The following is a 17,222-nucleotide window of genomic DNA, read 5'->3' on the forward strand; positions in this document are numbered from 1 at the left end:
TTCTTTGAGAAGGAATAAATGAAAGTCCTTTACTCAGTAAGTTGACTTCATCAGCTGTTAAGTCCTTAGAGGAGATATTCCAAACCAGCGACTCATTTGTTAATGCTGGAACCAATGTCTCTTGACTGTATGTTTCTCCTGTGATTCCTGCATCCCCTTCCTTTTAAAGCGCCCTCTGCTCTGAGACCTGTCTCTTACATCTTTCCTTGGCTCTGTTGTCAGCCTTATAGGAAGGACTGAAAAAAACAGAGAATTTAGATAATAGGATAAGAGAACATCATTTGGGTATTAGGAACACGGATAAAACCAATGCTTTAGCCAGACATACACTGGAAAAGGGAGAAAATCATTCCTTTAAGTTTATGGTTATAGAAATGGTGAATGAGAGAGGGGGGGATATCAGCAGTAGGACAGAGACTTCAGAAGCGAGATGGGTCATTCGATTATAGGCTGACAGGGGCAGTGGCTTAAATGATAGAGTTCCCCTGAAGCCTATTTTGAAGAATAGGAGCATTCATAAATAATAGGATGTATTTTATTTTAATTTTATTTTTATGCGTATGATTAGTATGTATTTTATTGTCAATGTGCATTTTTATTAGTGTAAATTTTGGCATATGTAGACTTTATACATCTATTTATATGTATATAATCTTGGTATTATCATGAGTCTGTGATAGATATTTTGTAGAAAGTGAGAAATGATAGATGCATCTGTACCTATATGCAGTCTATATATGTGTTTCAAACATGTCCTTTTCTATATATGCACTTAGAAAGGGAATTTATATGTTTCAATAAGAATATATTAGGGTGTGCTTATTACTTTAAGACTGGAAAAAGTTGTAGTCATGATTTGACTGATACCAGTTAAGGTTCCATATATAAATGGAGTGGTTTTAAATGTATTTTATTGAATGGTCTGAAGAAGTGGGAGCCATTCCCATGAAAGCGCTTACCAAATAAAGTATTTTGATTCTACAAACTGAGCTGAACAGAAGCTGTTTTTCTTCAACATTGTTTATCATCCCTGAAGTTCTGTGCGTTGGTGCATTATATTCTATTTTGTGCCGGATTAAAGAGGGGGAAGAGGGGAATGCCACTCTTTGGATGTGGAAGACATACTCTCAGTAACTAGTTGGACTAAGAAAAAATTTCTAACCGTAGTTGGTACATTGTGGTAGTGAAAAGAGAGCTCATTCTCAGCAAATGTAACAAGGTCCCTAATGATGATTTTTAGCTCTGAGGTGGTATCATCTGGGTTGTGGAAGCAGGAACATTCTAGACCGAGCCCATGGTTTTGACCCCAGGAATTTTTGTGGGTTTGGTCCTCTTACAGGACACTGGCATCAGGTAAGGAGATGATGACAGCACTGAGTTTGAGTCTTTTGCTAATGTAGTTAGTCTCTTGATATAATTTTGGAAATCAGCAACATGTATGCAATAGAGGAATATGGTACCCTGTTGAATGTTACATTTGACAAGCTTTTTAAAGGAAAGTTTGTGATCAGCCTTCATTGTATGGGTTTTGTCCATGAGCTGTTTTGCTTTCCAGTGAGTTAGATAGGAGAATAAAAGTCAAACAGATGTATTCTCAATAATACCAGATTGTGGAATGGTAACAAAGGCTTTAGCTAGCTCTAGGTAGGCAGTATGTGCATGCTACTTTGATATTATCCAAAGTCTTGGTTATCTTTATAGGTTCATAGGTTTTTACTAGGCTAATGACTACAAGGGCCTTTTTAAGCCTAGTCTTGTCAAAGAAGTCATATTAGATTCAGTAGGCAGGGCCTACCTTTCAAAAAACGTGATTGATTTCAGTCAGGGGATTGGTGGCTGCCACTGTCATTGTTTGAGTTCAGTAATATGTTCCACTACTTTATAAACTGTTCTGTTAAGAATAATTTGTCTGTATTTCCCAGGGTCAGTGGTACTGTCCCTATGGTGGAGCATCACTATGACCATTTTCCAACTCAAGGATGTACTCATTTGAGAGGATAAGACTGAATAAGTTTAAAACGGGGATTAGTGAGTTGGGGCTTAGCTCTGACTAAAAGGTAGACAAAATGTTGACAGGACCCATGGAACTAGTGCTTTAGTTTTGTAGAGGGCATTTAGGACCTGTTCAGAGGTGAATTTTGGGAAAGGTATGTGCTCAGCTGTAGAGTGAGAGAAAATGGAGTGAAAGTAAGATAAATCTGTTACTGATTTTTCTGAGAGTATGTTGGCGATGTCCTTTAGGGTTAAAGTACGTTGCACCATTAGAGGTCAACTCAGTGCAGTGGCAGGTATTATTTCTCAGATTTCCAACATAGTTAAAGGTTTCAGGTTCATTGTCACAGGTTCAGATCTTATATCTGAGTTCTTTGCTGACCATTTTAAGGCTGCTTTTGGGATCGGGGGATATGAGTTGATTCTTTAATGACAGAAGTTTTTTTTTTTTGTCGAATTTGTTTCTACTCGAGTTTTGTCATAGGGGTTTATTATCAAGTTTGCCATCTTACTTATGATGGATGGGACAATGTAGTAGTTAAGCTGGAAGTAAAGTGACAGCTTTTTTATAGATTCCCCATTGGTTGGGGTTAAGTTTCCTAAACTCATCTGAGTGCTCTGGAAGGCTGGTCTTAAGAGAAATCCATGCATACAGTTGGTTTGGATGCTGCTTTCTTGGGCTGGGTTTTTGGAGAAAATATGATAGCATGGTGGTCTGATTTGATCATGAAGGGGGGGATAGATAGTGTGGAACAGATTCATGCCATATTAGTACAAACAAGGTCAAGGGGATTTGGCTTCCCAGTAGTAGAGGGTACTGTCAGATCAAGAAGGTTTGCAGTAATAAAGTTAAGGAGCCACTGTGTGCATGTTTATCATTTGTAATGCATGTTTTCCAGATGGTGGATGGAGCAGTTGAAATAACCTAGGATGATTGTGCTATATAGTTAAGGACTGTATTTGTTTTAAGTTGTCATGGGTAGTGGGAGGCAGAAGGGGTTCTGTAGTTAGCAGAGATATGCTAACTGGAGTTAATTCACACCTGGATATCCTGGAGTTCCTTGTTATTTTTATGCTGAATTTCCCTTCTGGTAATGGGATTGTGAATGATGAACAATATCCTCCTCTCTGAATGAGTGAATGTAGTTAAACCCTTGTGTGTGTGTGTGTGTGTGTGTGTGTGTGTGTGTGTGTGTGTGTGTGTGTGTGTGTGTGTGTGTATATATATATATATATATATATATGTATATATATATATATATATATATATATATATGTATATATATATATGTGTGTTGCTACACTGTAACCAAGTTTCTGCAACTACAAAGGTGTGTGCGTCCAAGGGTCCAGAAATCCTCAATGCAGACATATTCTTGTTTAGACTTTATAGCATTGAGCAGTGCCAAATTGATACTGGCATGATTGGGATTTCATTTTGAATGTCAAGAAGACTGACTTTGTCTAAATAGCACTATGGAGTAAAAAATGCTGTAGCCAGTTGGAGAAAGCCCTGAGAGGAGGGATACAGGTCATTCCTGATAAAGGAGGCAGTCTTGTCGACCATCTTATCCCAAGTTGATGCATATTGGATTTCCCTCATGTGACACCAGCTAATGAGCAACATGTTGAACTCAATTGTTGTGTGTCTATATTGTTGAAGTATTTGTGGTGTTAAGATGCTACTCGAGATCTGTCACATATGTTCAGAACTCAACTGGGTCCTCCTTATTCCTCAGGGTGGATCTGCTAAGATCATTCAGTCCCTCTTGAGCAATGGATAGGTCATAGGCATACTTGAAGTGAAGGAATCTAAAGGGCCGTATAGATTCTAGCTTCTGAAAGGCACCTAACCACCACTCTCTTTGCTCAGCCTGGTGAATGGAGTGTCTGTACATCAGGCTATTGAGTCACCTATGACTATGTTTGTCATGTGTGGAAACATGTTCTGGCAGCCTTGGGGGTTAAGGCATGCAACTTGAATGACTCTTGTTAGGGGACGACATAAGAAATGCTGTTGTGTGTGTGGTCATTAAGGTGTAAATACATGGCTGAAGTCTGGGTCTACTGATGCATTAGCTCAGAGGCTTATTTCCCAGTTTTTCTACACAATAAAGAAAAAAGGGAAGAACATTCTCCATATCCTTGAACTTCATATACATTGTGACTTTGATTTAATTTGTTTACATGATAGGTGAACTTGTCATTCTTAGATCCTTTAAAGCCACAAGAACATGTATTTGGATAATTTGGTATAATCACTAAACCATCTATTTTTCAAGGTTGGAAGAAATGGAACACCTTGAGAAAGTGCACATGGGCATCAGTAAAGATGTTTCACAATAAAAATGTCAGTCATTTTAAAGCCAAAGTATTTCCACAGACAGTCAGAAATAGCCAGAAACACAAACCGCAGAGGAAACTGTCAATCAGAAAGAAATTTTAAGAGAAGACCTGCTGGATTTGATAGAAATGGATAAATATAATATGTATGAGAGAGAGAGGTTTCCAAAAGTGAATAAGAAAAAAAATTAGTATGCAAAATTAGTAAAGTAATTGGAAATAAAAAGAGAGATCCACACAATATAAAAGAAATTAACAGAATCCATTATTGTGCAGCAAAATTAATAACAGACAATGCATTGCCAAGAAAGCATAAATTAGTAAAGGAAAATAATGTAGCAAATAGATCACTACCCAAGGAAGCACTAACTAGAAACACTCTTGAAACAGTTAAGAAAAGAAGCATCATTATTCGAAGAATACTAAAAAAGGAAATTTATTAGAAAAGTGAATGAGTTAACGCAAAAATACATCAAAACAGATCAGGATTTGAGTTGTACTGTCTCAAACAGTAAATTAAAAAATGTCTGCATATTATGAAAAAAACTTAAGAGATACACTGATAAGTATAAAGAAAGGATACAAAACAGTTTAGGGATGACTGAAAGAAATTCTGCAGAGAGTTGGGAAAGAAAACGGCAATAGTTGAGATGCCATCAAGAGTACAGGAAGTTAATGCATTCTGGAGAAATATCTGAGAGGACCCATTTGAGTACAGCAAGGAGACTGAGTGGATAAAGGAAGTAAAATAACATTTAAGAGACTGTGATATAGAAGATATGGAATTGTAATGATGTAACTCCTACTGAGATAGAGAGAAAGTTAAGAATGGCTCCCAAATTGAAAATACCTGGTCCAGATGCTGTACCTAACATTTGGTTAAAGGTATTGTCATCCTTGCACTGTGATTTAGTGTCAAGTAAAAACTAAAATGGGAAAACCAAATTCATCCGTAAAAGTGAAACTGCAGATCACGCTAAGAACTATCAACCAATGGCCTGTCTCCCAGCAAGTTGCATACAGGAATTGATTCAGATAGAGCATTTAGATAAAAATTCAGTTATGGTCAGAACAGAAGAGGAATAAAACAGATTTGTATGGAGCAAAGGATAATTTTTTTTATTAAACACAGTCGTAATAGAGACCTGTAAAAAGGAACAGGAATATCAGTACAACGTGGATAGATTACAGAAAAGCATTTGATAGTATTCTCCACTCTTGGGTTATAGAATGCTTACAGATGTAAAAGATCAGTCACACATTGGTATATGTTATTGTAGTCCCTATGAAGAAATGACAACCTGCTTTGCAGGTGAACTACAAAAAAGTGCAAATTGCTGTCCAGTGTGAACAAATCCAGGGTGGAATACTTCAGGGTGATTCTTTGTCATCGTTACTGTTTTGTCTTACACTCATTATTCCATTCAGTTATTTACTCAACAGCCTATGTCACTTATATAGTCAGATTCCAAGAAAAGTTTCAAATGAAAGAATAGCTTGTCTTCTTTTTGCGAATTACCTAAAACAATGTAGTTAATCAGATAAACACATGAAAAGCAACTACAAGTTGTTAAAGCCTTCTGAGATGACACAGGTATGTCATTTTGGCTTGTCAAATGTGCAAAAGCAACCCTTGAAATAGGAAAACTGAAGACTTGAAAATATAAAATGGGAGGAATGTGATCTACAATATTTGGAGCAAGCAAGGAATGTACAAATATCATGGAATAAATGAAGCCAGTGATACAGCATGAAAACAAGAACACAGCTCCATAAGGAAGATTTTACAAGACTAACATTTAATACTAAAGACTGCTTTGACATGTAAGAATAAAGTTCAAACTATAAATAAACTTGCACTTCCTGCTTTAACTTGTAGCTTTTAGATGATTGACTGGCCACAAAAAGAGCTGAATAAGCTTAACAAGAAAATTGGTGATTGTGGGATTGCAATTGTATTTAATGACATCATCATTTGCAAACATTTTCATACTTATAAAACATGAATAGAATAAGTCTAAGATATCCTCTTTGCTATGTTAAAACTGATCAGTCACAGCTTGAAGTTATGGGAAAGAGTAGTGGAAGCTAGGTTAAGAAGGGAGGTGATGATTAGTGATCAGCAGTAAGATAATGGAAACATCACAATTATAGCAAGACGTATGTTAGAACAGCTGCATGTTGGCCATGAGGTGTTGTATGAGTGGCTTAATTGTGCTGTATTTAAACCAAAAGATGAAAGGTTGGTACAGGCAGCCCGAGATAGTAGATTGCATACTAGATAGTTCATAAAATCCATAGAAAATAATTTAACAGTGGGAAGATGACGGATGCTATATTATGGGACACTCTAAAAGCCTATTTATTTGATAAAGCTAAGCACTGATATACATGTAAAAGGAAAGACTGGGACAAGGACTTGATTGCAGTCGAACATAGATAAATTAAAGTCTAACTTAAAGCCCAGTGGCAAAGCTGAATCAGAAACTACTTCAATACAAGATCTCAATCTGGAAAAAATGTGCAGTCTTGTTCACTAAACACAAAAAGGCTACATAAAATAGCCATTAGATTAAAAACATGAACAAAATAAATCACATTAAAGAGATTGTATGTAAAGAGTGAGGAAAAGCAAAATAATGAGTCTAAATGACATATTACAGTGTTTTAGGAAATATTATGAAAAAATTAATAAAATGGAGAAAAACCTAAATGCTAATGAACTAAGTGATAATTTATGATGTATGTTTTCCTTCAAAAAATTATCTTCTGAACAGAAAAGTAAAACTGATCAGTCTTTCTTTTAAAGAATTGAAAGACTGAATTAAAAGTCTCAGTCAAAACCAACAAGGCTCCAGGATTATATGGTATCATCTCAGAATTGTATAAACTGCTACCTGACAATATTTTAAAAACCTTATTAAATGTCTTTGAAGAAGTCAAAAGCTCTGCTAATATTCCCCCCTCTTGGAGATGCTCTATAATTACAGCTGTTTTAAAATCAGATAAAGATCCTGCATCACTTGTTTATTGCCCCATCTCACTTTTGAATGTAGACTACAAAATGTTCATATCTATACTAGCAAAAAGACTAAAACATGTATTCCTGTCATTAATAAATGAAGATCAAGCTGGCTTTATAATAGACAAAAGAGTACAAGACAATATTATAAGAGTGTTTGTTATTCATTGATATAGCAAATAAAAATAAAACAGAACTATCAGTAATAGGTTTAGATATTGATAAAGCTTTTGATTCAGTGAACTGGCCTTATTTATACGAAATGAATATAACTTTTCCTCTAGTTTTGCAGTATTAATTAAAACACTTTATAGCAATTCAGTATTTTTTGTCAAGATAGGCTCCTTTTTGTGTAGACCCTTTAATATAGCAAATTTTTCCCCTTTATTATTTGTTGTAACTATAGAACCACTAGCTAACTATATAAGATGTAACTTAAAGGTTTCAGAATAAATGAAGACTTTTTATCAAAAATCCAGCTTTTTGCTGATGACATACTGTTGACATGTAGTGACATAGAACACTCATTAGATCATATACTCAAATCCCTGGATTATTTTGAAAAGGTTTCAGGTTTGAAAGTTAATCACAGTAAAACTAAAACATTGGTTATAAACAAACAAAAAAATAACCACTTTCACATAAAATTTTAACTGAGAAAATTCTCAAATTGAATATTTAGTTATAACTATTGAATCTAAGAACAAAGATTCCATATTTATAAACTATAAAAACGTAGATGAAATCATAAAGTTAACAGAAAATTGGAGCAATCTATTATTTACAATGGAAGATAGACTTACCCCGATTAAAATGATAATTTTACCAAAGTTTTGTACTGTAGCTATGCAATCATTAATTCTCCTGCTCTAAAAAAGTTATAAGAAAAATAAATTCTGCCTTACTTAAATTCTTATGGTACCCTAAAAAAGCAAGGATATCTTTTAGACTGGCATGTCAAAAGCTGGGAGGAAGGTGGCATTGGGTTTCCAAAGACTGAGCTATATACTAATGCTATAATTATTAAAGTATTAATATTGTGGTTAGATTCTTCATATGTCCCTTTTTGGAAATCTTTACATGAGAAAATATTAATAGACAACACGCTTAGCATCGATTTTTATATGAAACTGGGTATCAATATGTTCTACTGAGCTCTAAAAGATTTTGTTCTGAGTGAAAGACACAAGTTTACTTTTATGCCTTTTATTAACCAAATCCTTTCAATATTTAAAAAGTTTATGAATTCAAATTAGTCAAGGGATTACTAATCATGTTATTACCCATTGCATTCCTAATGGATGCTTAGTATCTTTTAATGCAAACACAATGATAGCTCTCAAGAATAGTGACCTAATATTTTGGCATCAGTTTCTTAATGGAAACAAAGTACATCCTGTTGAATATTTAATAGCAAGATATAGCAGAGTGCAAAGAAGGCTGATAGATATACATATCTATAAAGAATATATTCAGGATAAAATTAAAATATAACTAAATCTTCAAACTAAACCTGTTCCAAAAATCTTGGATCTATTCTCTAATGTTAACAGTGGGCCACCCAAGGGGAAGCAATTATTAATTACATAACAAGATTATTAAAACTGTATGTGTTACCATTTGTTGCCACAGATGTGACAATCTGGAACTTTTCAGCAAACCTTAACAATGAACCATTTTTAGAACTAAATAAAAAATGATTCTTAAAATCTGTAGGAAAGTCAGTACTCCCACTTTTTTGGGAAATGTATATGTACGTGGAAATTTTTGCATGAAGTCTTACATCAAATAAAATTACACACACATATAAAACGAGAAATTAAATACTGGACATGTGATGAAGTTCTTAATGCTGATTGGTTACACATGATAATGGATTGTTAGTTGATTACTTCCTTTTGGACTGATTTTAGAAATTTTTCTCAGACTTTGTGGTCAGACAATTGCATTATTACTTATTTCTTAATATTATTTAATGCACCAATTCCAGCAGCTATACTTATTTTTCAAATATAAATGCAGAATAAAATTGAATAAGGAACAGATGAGAAAATCATTTATTTTAAACAGTATGGCCAGATAGTCAAACTATGCTTCATCAGATATGAGATTTTATTCTATTTTTCAAATATATTTTCTTTGGGCAATACTTGCCATTGCAAGAAAAGTTTTATAACAAAAAAAATGGAAATGGAAAACTGAATTAGCATTTGGTGAATTAGTATGCCTAGCTAAGACTGTAAAAATGAGTTGTCAACTATAAGAATAAGAACTTGAAACATAACTCATCATTACATATCTTGGTAAAAGCGCAATGATTTACCGGAAAAGTACTGATTTTTAAGAATATATAAATATATATATATATATATATATATATATATATATATATATATATAAATATTCTTGTTAAGGACGTTTGTAAATGGTTATCATTTATCTTGTCATACACTGTTTTAAATGTTGATGAACTTGTTAAAACCAAATATAGAATTGTACATCTTGTTGCAGGGTGTGGAGTGTGATACACTCATGGCTGAAGGTTTGTATACTGAAAGACACAACACTGCAAACTTTCTAAGCATCACAACTTAGAGGCAACTGAGAGACATTGAAAACATAAACAGCAAAGGATTGTTGAAAATGTTGAAGTAATGACTATGTGGGATCACCCCATACCAGCAGCTAGGAGGGAAGAAGCAAACAGACCAAATATTGTAGTTCGAGAAAAACAGAAATAGCTTTGATTATTGAAATTACCACACCGGTGACTATAGTGTCTTATGGAACTAAGACATAAATTTGTACAATATCAGGACTTGCAAGCAGAAACTAGAAAATGTGGAATAAAGATGCACAGTTCCAGTTGTAATAGGAGCAACCTTTCTAATAACGAAGTATCTTCAGACATATCCTAATATGCTACCAATAAAAGCAACCCCTTATGAACTGCAAAGATAGAAATCTGTGTAGAATGCAGGTGCTGAAAAGAGCACTCTTTTCCAATGTCGAAGGACTGAAGCAAAACTGATTTCATGAGTGTAAAGTATGCCCTGACTTTAGGAATGGGGTCCATTCCAATCAAGGTAGGTAAAGCCTAAGCATGTAGAGAAATAAAGACATACGGAGAACTTGGAAAAATACATGCAGATAGTGGCCAGAAGTCAGGACTTAGCCTTAGACCATTGAGCTTTGAGGCTGAGATCTACCAGTAAGCCACCATTCTTCATACTTTTACTTTAATAAGCTTCATAAGTGAAATAATCTAAGCCACTTTGTCTGCTTTGCACCACATAAGAGTCTTCAGCTGTCAAAGTAAACCTTTTCTAAATGGTAGTAGAAATTACAGCTCACAAGCAATCCAAAAGTGATATTTTTCAACATCGGGGGGGGGGGGCATGTTGCTCTATAGAGATCTTTTTTCTTAACCTCACAGAACTTCTCCCTCAGAGCTGACTTTTAGTATTCCGAATGCACCCTTGTAAACTCTCAACTCATAGTCATGTTAGTTGAAAATTTTCAGGAGTGCATCCTCTTCAGTGCTGAATATGTTGGGGGGGAAGAGGTACTTTGCATTCCATGGAGAAACAGTGTTTTATTATAAGTCCATCAAGTTTGCTTTCTGAAGTGCACTCTGAATCGTCTGCTGGCTGCACATTCAAGACTTTTTAAATTACTTGCTCACAGTATCATGCTGTGGTAGTAGCAGGCCAGTAGATCTGTAATTAATGCTATTAGTAAAGAAATGGCCATGCTATTAGCTTTTGTTAGCCTTGTTTGTGCACTACCACCACCATGGGGACTCAACACCTGTCAGGTTTTTCTCTTAAGATTATTACTCATTTTGTTGTCATTAGTCTGTCTGTCTGAGAATACCTGTTTTGGTTGTGTACACCTTGACAGTCAAATGAGAAGCATCAGTGCATCACCTTAGCAAAAAGGATGCAGGAGGTCATTTTCCCTCCAACACAGTACCTGAAAGTAAGTAGACAGAGAAAGAAGAATGCACCTACACAACCCATGAACCATAGCTTAAATGAATTACTGTACCGGGTAGAAGCTGTGTCACAACCGCAAGAGTTGGATGCTGAAGAAGTGCAGGCTTCATTAAAACTTAAACCTAGGTTCTCTGGATCATCAGTGCAATTGAGAACTAATCAGGATGCTGGAACATTATCTCACTCTCGTACGAATGTGTGCTTCTAGTGGAAAGTGTGTCTACCTCATCTTTTACTCAAGTTGCACTTTATCCTCTGCATAAGGTCATGGCATAAGGGATTTTGGCCTTGAAACATGTTCTTTGCTTTGGTTTGGCCTCCCAAATTGTCTTATGAGAGCACTGTTTGAAATTGTGACCTGAATGTTGACAACAGCAAGAGTCTTCTCAGAGTGAGGTAGTACAATTAATTAGTAGCGGTTTCTGTGGGTGTCCTAGAAAGGAAGATTTCTCCAGCAAATTGGGAGTTCCTTTTTGCCTTCCTCATTTTGAGAACCATACAAGTGCTTTTGGCAAATAATTGTGCATTTTTCCCAAAGGATTCATAGTCATATCACCTGCAGCACTGCATAGGTAATGCTAGTGAGCCCAGTGGTGCAACAGTGATAGTCAGTGATTTAGAGACATGATAAAGCTGTAGTGAGCAGCATTTCATTAGCGGCTCATTATCTTGTCCCTTGAATACTATCTCATAGTTAACCACATTACAGTTCCCCCATCAACCCACAGTTCCATAGGCTCTTGCTAACATTCATACATGCGCAAAAACAAGCCCAAATATATGTGTGTGTGTGTGTGTGTGTGTGTGTGTGTGTGTGTGTGTGTGTGTCTCTCTGTCTAGATGTATACATGTGTTTGCACCTGTTTGTCTGTACAGGTCAACACTCCGACTTACAGGTGGCTGCAGTCATTCCCCTACATACAAAAGATTACATACACCTGCATACTTGCTTCATTGCACAAGCATGTGTGCACACACCACCTTGCAGTATACATCTCCTGTGGGTCTGTGTGGCACTAATAACCCTTTGGCTGAAGAAAGCAATGAGTACAATTTGTCAAAAGATGGTGTGTGCTTTTTTCCTATTGACCCTCCATAGTGCAGTAGAGGTTCTCTTTGAATCACTCTGCTGAGCTGTTCTGATGCCACTGAAAATTTCCAGGGTAGACCAAATGGATAATTTGCATCAGCAATACTGTGCTGCCATGTCTGCATTCAGCCATTAGTAGCGAGACTGCATGTGAGTGCCTTCTTACCACTGCAGTGACAGACTGGTCTGTGTGTGTTGCTGACAACAGGGTTGTACAGTGGGTTATGCATTTCTGAATCCTGGCCCTTGTCTATTTTTTGGTCCTTTTAGCTATGCTGCTGGTTACATCTCTTCACCTCTAGGAAAGTGATGTAGTTGTGGTACATCTTCCTTTACCTCTTTATGCTTCCAGTCTGGACCACAAGGTGAGTAGCCTTAGTGACATCGTTTGTAGAGGAAATGTTTTTCAGCTGATGAACAGTCAGGAGATATCCATTCTTAGTGCTGAATTTTTCTGCTGTTATAAGTAATCATGACTGCCTTACTTTGCACTGCATCTCCTAAAAAAACATGTTATAGAGATGCACTATAAGGAATTTGCTGTTATGTTTGTTCTATTAAAGGTAATTCTAACCTTATATTTTTGAAGACAGAGTTCTTACTGATAGTTATCACAGAAGAAATTTGGTGGGATCCTGTGCCTGTAATCAATATTTTTTTTTGCTCTTATTCCTTGTAGCTTGGCTAACCTAAAGATAGAGCTAGCTAAACTTGACAGTGATGCATGGCCAGGAGGGCTGGATGCAGAGAAGGAAAAGCTGAGGTTAATAAATGAGAAGGAGGAACTTTTGAAAGAACTTCAGTTTGTTACACCTCGGAAGCGTACGCAGGATGAGATGGATCGTCTAGAATTGGAGAGGAAGAGGCTAGAAGATGAACTCTTGTCCGTTAAAAGCACACCTAGCCAAGCACTTGCAGAAAGGTATGTTAAGTTTATAATTGTCTGCCAACTCATCATTGTGATATAGCGATAAAATAGTCATAAATCATTTGTATAAGGCTTCCTGGGCCTTCAAGTACGAGCTTAATACAAGTATTTTGTGAAATCATAAAGTGTGTTGTGTGAGTAACAGGAATATGCAGTCAGCCAGAGTGAAGTAAATGTGTCTTGTAAATGTGCCTGCAACCTCACAAACAGCTCTGCAGAGTATGTTAATCTAGACTCATCTGCTGAGTGCTTAATTTCTACAAATAGAAGAAAAATTGTGAATCTTATATTTTTGATGAACAAAAAGATTAACTGCAATATTTTTAGTTGTCTTTTATTCATTTCCCAGTTAGAGTATATGTAACTAAAAGGCAATGTATTTTGTTACTATGTTTTTATTTTACGCTTCCCAGTTTATGAAAATGTGATTGTTGGTATTTTACCCTTTACAGAGATTATAGTATATCTATGTTTGTAAAATGTTACTCCTTTCACTTCTGTGGTTGTGTGCCATTCATGTTGACAGTACTATGCTTCATATTATTCACAATTAAGAAATGAGGAACCATGTATTTTTTCTAACACTGACGGTGACTGTGGATGTGTGTGTGTGCTTGTGTTTGTATATCTATAGCTCTTATCTATAGACATATAGATAAAAAATAATGCATACACACACGTAGAGAGAAACTCACAGACTTTCAATTAGATGGACATAGCATTGTGGAAATTAGCCTAAACTCGTACTTTAAATGCACCAAGCCATTTTTATTTTTACAAAATTCTCCATGATAGTCAGATCTTTTTGTTTTGTTCCGAACAGACGACCTTAGTGCTTACAGCTACCATATTAATAAAGATGGAAGCATATACTACCAGATACCAGCAGTAAGATGTTTTATTATTGTAACAGATGGAAAATTCAGGATTTACATCTTTTAAGCAAATCATTTTCATTGCCACAGAACTGATTCCCTTCATTTACATGAATTGTCCAAAAAAGTTTTACAGTTCTGTGCTGGCTCGTTCACAGTCTTTCAAGAAAGAGCACGCATTTTAGTAATCAAGTGTTGCAGTTCCTTTTAACGGTACCCTAGTCGTAGAAGCAGCTTGCCTACCTTGTTTCTGGCTACAGTTTCCTGTAATAGCTCTAAGTGCCCCTGTTCGTCCCCTACATGACTTCATTCATAGCTCTTGCCGCTCCGCTCCTTCGGCTTGTTTCCAGTGAACTGCTCTCATATTAGGACAGAGTGAACACTTTTCCACTTGAAAAGTTTATTTGCTGTAATTTCATAGCATACTGCTGTGACACTCAACTCTAAGCATCATCTTCTGAATGTGTACTCCAGGTTCTGTCAGTGTGGACATTCCTTCTCGAGGCAATCAGTTTTCTCTCCTCTTTGGTGAGAGACCGTAGCTGCGCTTCCTGTTGTACTCTCCTAAAATGACAGCCTGCTGGGAATGTCTCCTAAAATGACAGCCTGCTTTGAATGTCTCCTAAAATGACAGCCTGTTGGGAATGTCTCCTAAAATGACCCACCTGCAGGGAATGTCTCCAAAAATAACAGCCTGCAGGGGAATGTCTCCTAAAATAACAGCCTGCAGGGGAATGTCTCCTAAAATGACAGCCTGCAGGGAATGTCTCCTAAAATGAAAGCCTGCTGGGAATGTCTCCTAAAATGACAGCCGCTGGGAATGTCTCCTTTAATTGACAGCCTGTGGGAAATGTGTCCTAAAATGACAGCCTGCTGGAAATGTCTCCTAAAATGAAAGCCTGCGGGGAATGTCTCCAAAAATGACATCCTGTGGGAAATGTGTCCTAAAATGAAAGTCTACAAGGAATGTCTTCCTAAAATGACAGCCTGCAGGGAATGTCTTCCTATTGCCAACTAGGTCAGTAGGGGGAGCTCTTACATTGTAATATAAAAGTGTGTATGTATATGTAATATATAGTTTGTGGAGTTGCTCTACAGCAAATTGTGGTTCAACAAATCTGATACACTGACTCCTGATCTAGAGAGACTCACAGATAGAACATGAATCTATAAGGGGGCAAGGCCGACACTGCTATTTCCACTGTCTCTAGCATGATGATGGAATTGTATTTGATGTAAAACTTTTGCCAAGCTGTGATTCAGTGCCAGACTGACCACAAACTTTCACTTTGGATGCGATACAGATATATAGTCTAGGACTGATGCTCGAGGGTGCTTTTCACTGAAGGCTTAATGGCCAGGCATATTTACGCAAAACTGCTTTTAACCGAAAAAGCACTTTTGCGTATGCATGCCTGCAGCCAGAGGGAGTCGTGGGGGAATGACTGTTGTGGATATCGTATTATGGAGCGAGTATGGGAATTGTTTCCTTTTCTCCACTGTAGTGCGATCTCAGAGTGAGAAAATTTAAAGTAAGGGGGTGTGGGGGCACAGCCCCCCACATGGGGGTGCAGGGGGACATAATACCCCTGCATAATCACCTTTTTGTTATTTTTCCTTTTTTTTTTGATGCACTTTAACGATGAAAGCACTTTCGTTAAAGTGCGTTCAGTGATTTTGGATTCGGACTGTTGAACTTTTATTCAACGGTCCTAGATCCATACACACACACACACACACACACACACACATATATATATATATATATATATATATATATATATATATATATATATATATGTGTGTGTGTGTGTGTGTGTGTGTGTGTGTGTGTATGTGTAAAATATATACATATTTACATAGGTTCATAGGTAGGTATTGGGCTATTGGCCCTAGGGCCTATACAAGCTTAGCCAAAAAAGTAGCCTGGCTTTGGCCACCCAAGAAAATTATTTTCCTGTGCTCCTGTTGAGCAGAGCCACAGAGCTGATCCCCGGGGTGAATTTCCTATTTCCCATCTTATCATCAATATTTTTCTTGAAGACTGCTGATGGGGAGCTTTGTTTGATACAGATAGGTAGTTTGTTCCAGAGTATGGGAAGTCTCTGGGACAGGACTCTATCCCTCCAGCATGTTCTGTTTATTGTGGTGACAAGATTTAGGTCCCTAGAACGTATAGTTCGGAGGGATTGGGATTTCTTTAAGTGGAGCATATCCAACAGCTCTGGGTTTGACATAGCTTTGTATGTTAGGCAGAGATCGCCTCTGAGTAGGCGATATGTGACGAAGTAAAGCTGGAGTTTTTTGAGACTGTCTGCGGTGGGCATCTGTTTGAGGCCAGTAATCCTCTTTGAGGGGTATTTCTGCAGCCTTTTCAGTTGTTGTAGAAGTCTTGTGAGGTACATACCAAAATGGGCATTGTTCTCTATAATGGGTCTAATGAGTGATGAGTAAAGGGGAACAATGACCTCTTTTTTCCTGGATAAGAAACCTTTTGTGATGAGGTGTGCCACATAGAAGGATTTCCTGACTATGTGGTGATTTGATTATCAAAGGAGAGACTACTATCCACCTGTGTCCCAAGGTCTCTTATTCAGTGATAAGTAGACTATGACCTATGTGGTAGCTCTTGGGTACAGAGTTTTTACCAAAGGGGATGTCAATGCACTTTTTGGCATTTAGCTTGAGGCCATGGCTTTGACACCAGGCATCTGTCTCAGTGAGGCCCTTTTGTAGGATGTCCACATTGTTAGGAGTTTCAATTATGGCTCCTAGTTTGCAGTCATCTGCGAACTTCGTTAGCCGAAGTCCTTCTGTGTTAGCCTGTTCTTCAGAAAAGTAGATACTAAACAGGAGAGGACCCAGGACAGAACCCTGTGATACTCCACTTGTCACTGTTATGAAGTCAGATTTGGAGTCTGCTACTTTCACAGTGGGGTCTGTCAGTGAGCCAGTTGGCAACCCATTTTGTGAC

At 36.9% G+C, this 17,222-nt stretch overlaps 1 protein-coding gene across 1 annotated transcript in view; it reads left to right on the top strand.

The window, feature by feature from the left end:
• The window catches only part of WWC2 (WW and C2 domain containing 2), a 1,656,421-nt gene that overhangs the window by 908,988 nt on the left and 730,211 nt on the right, over window positions 1-17,222 (top strand). Inside the window, exon 9 of the mRNA XM_044062544.1 lies at window positions 13,125-13,367. Within this exon, the coding sequence (XP_043918479.1) occupies window positions 13,125-13,367 (243 nt within the window). The remainder of the gene's footprint in view (window positions 1-13,124; window positions 13,368-17,222) is intronic.

The sequence above is a fragment of the Protopterus annectens genome, chromosome 2.part1 (genome assembly GCF_019279795.1).
Source record: "Protopterus annectens isolate FY-2018-M chromosome 2.part1, PAN1.0, whole genome shotgun sequence".
NCBI lineage: Eukaryota > Metazoa > Chordata > Ceratodontiformes > Protopteridae > Protopterus > Protopterus annectens.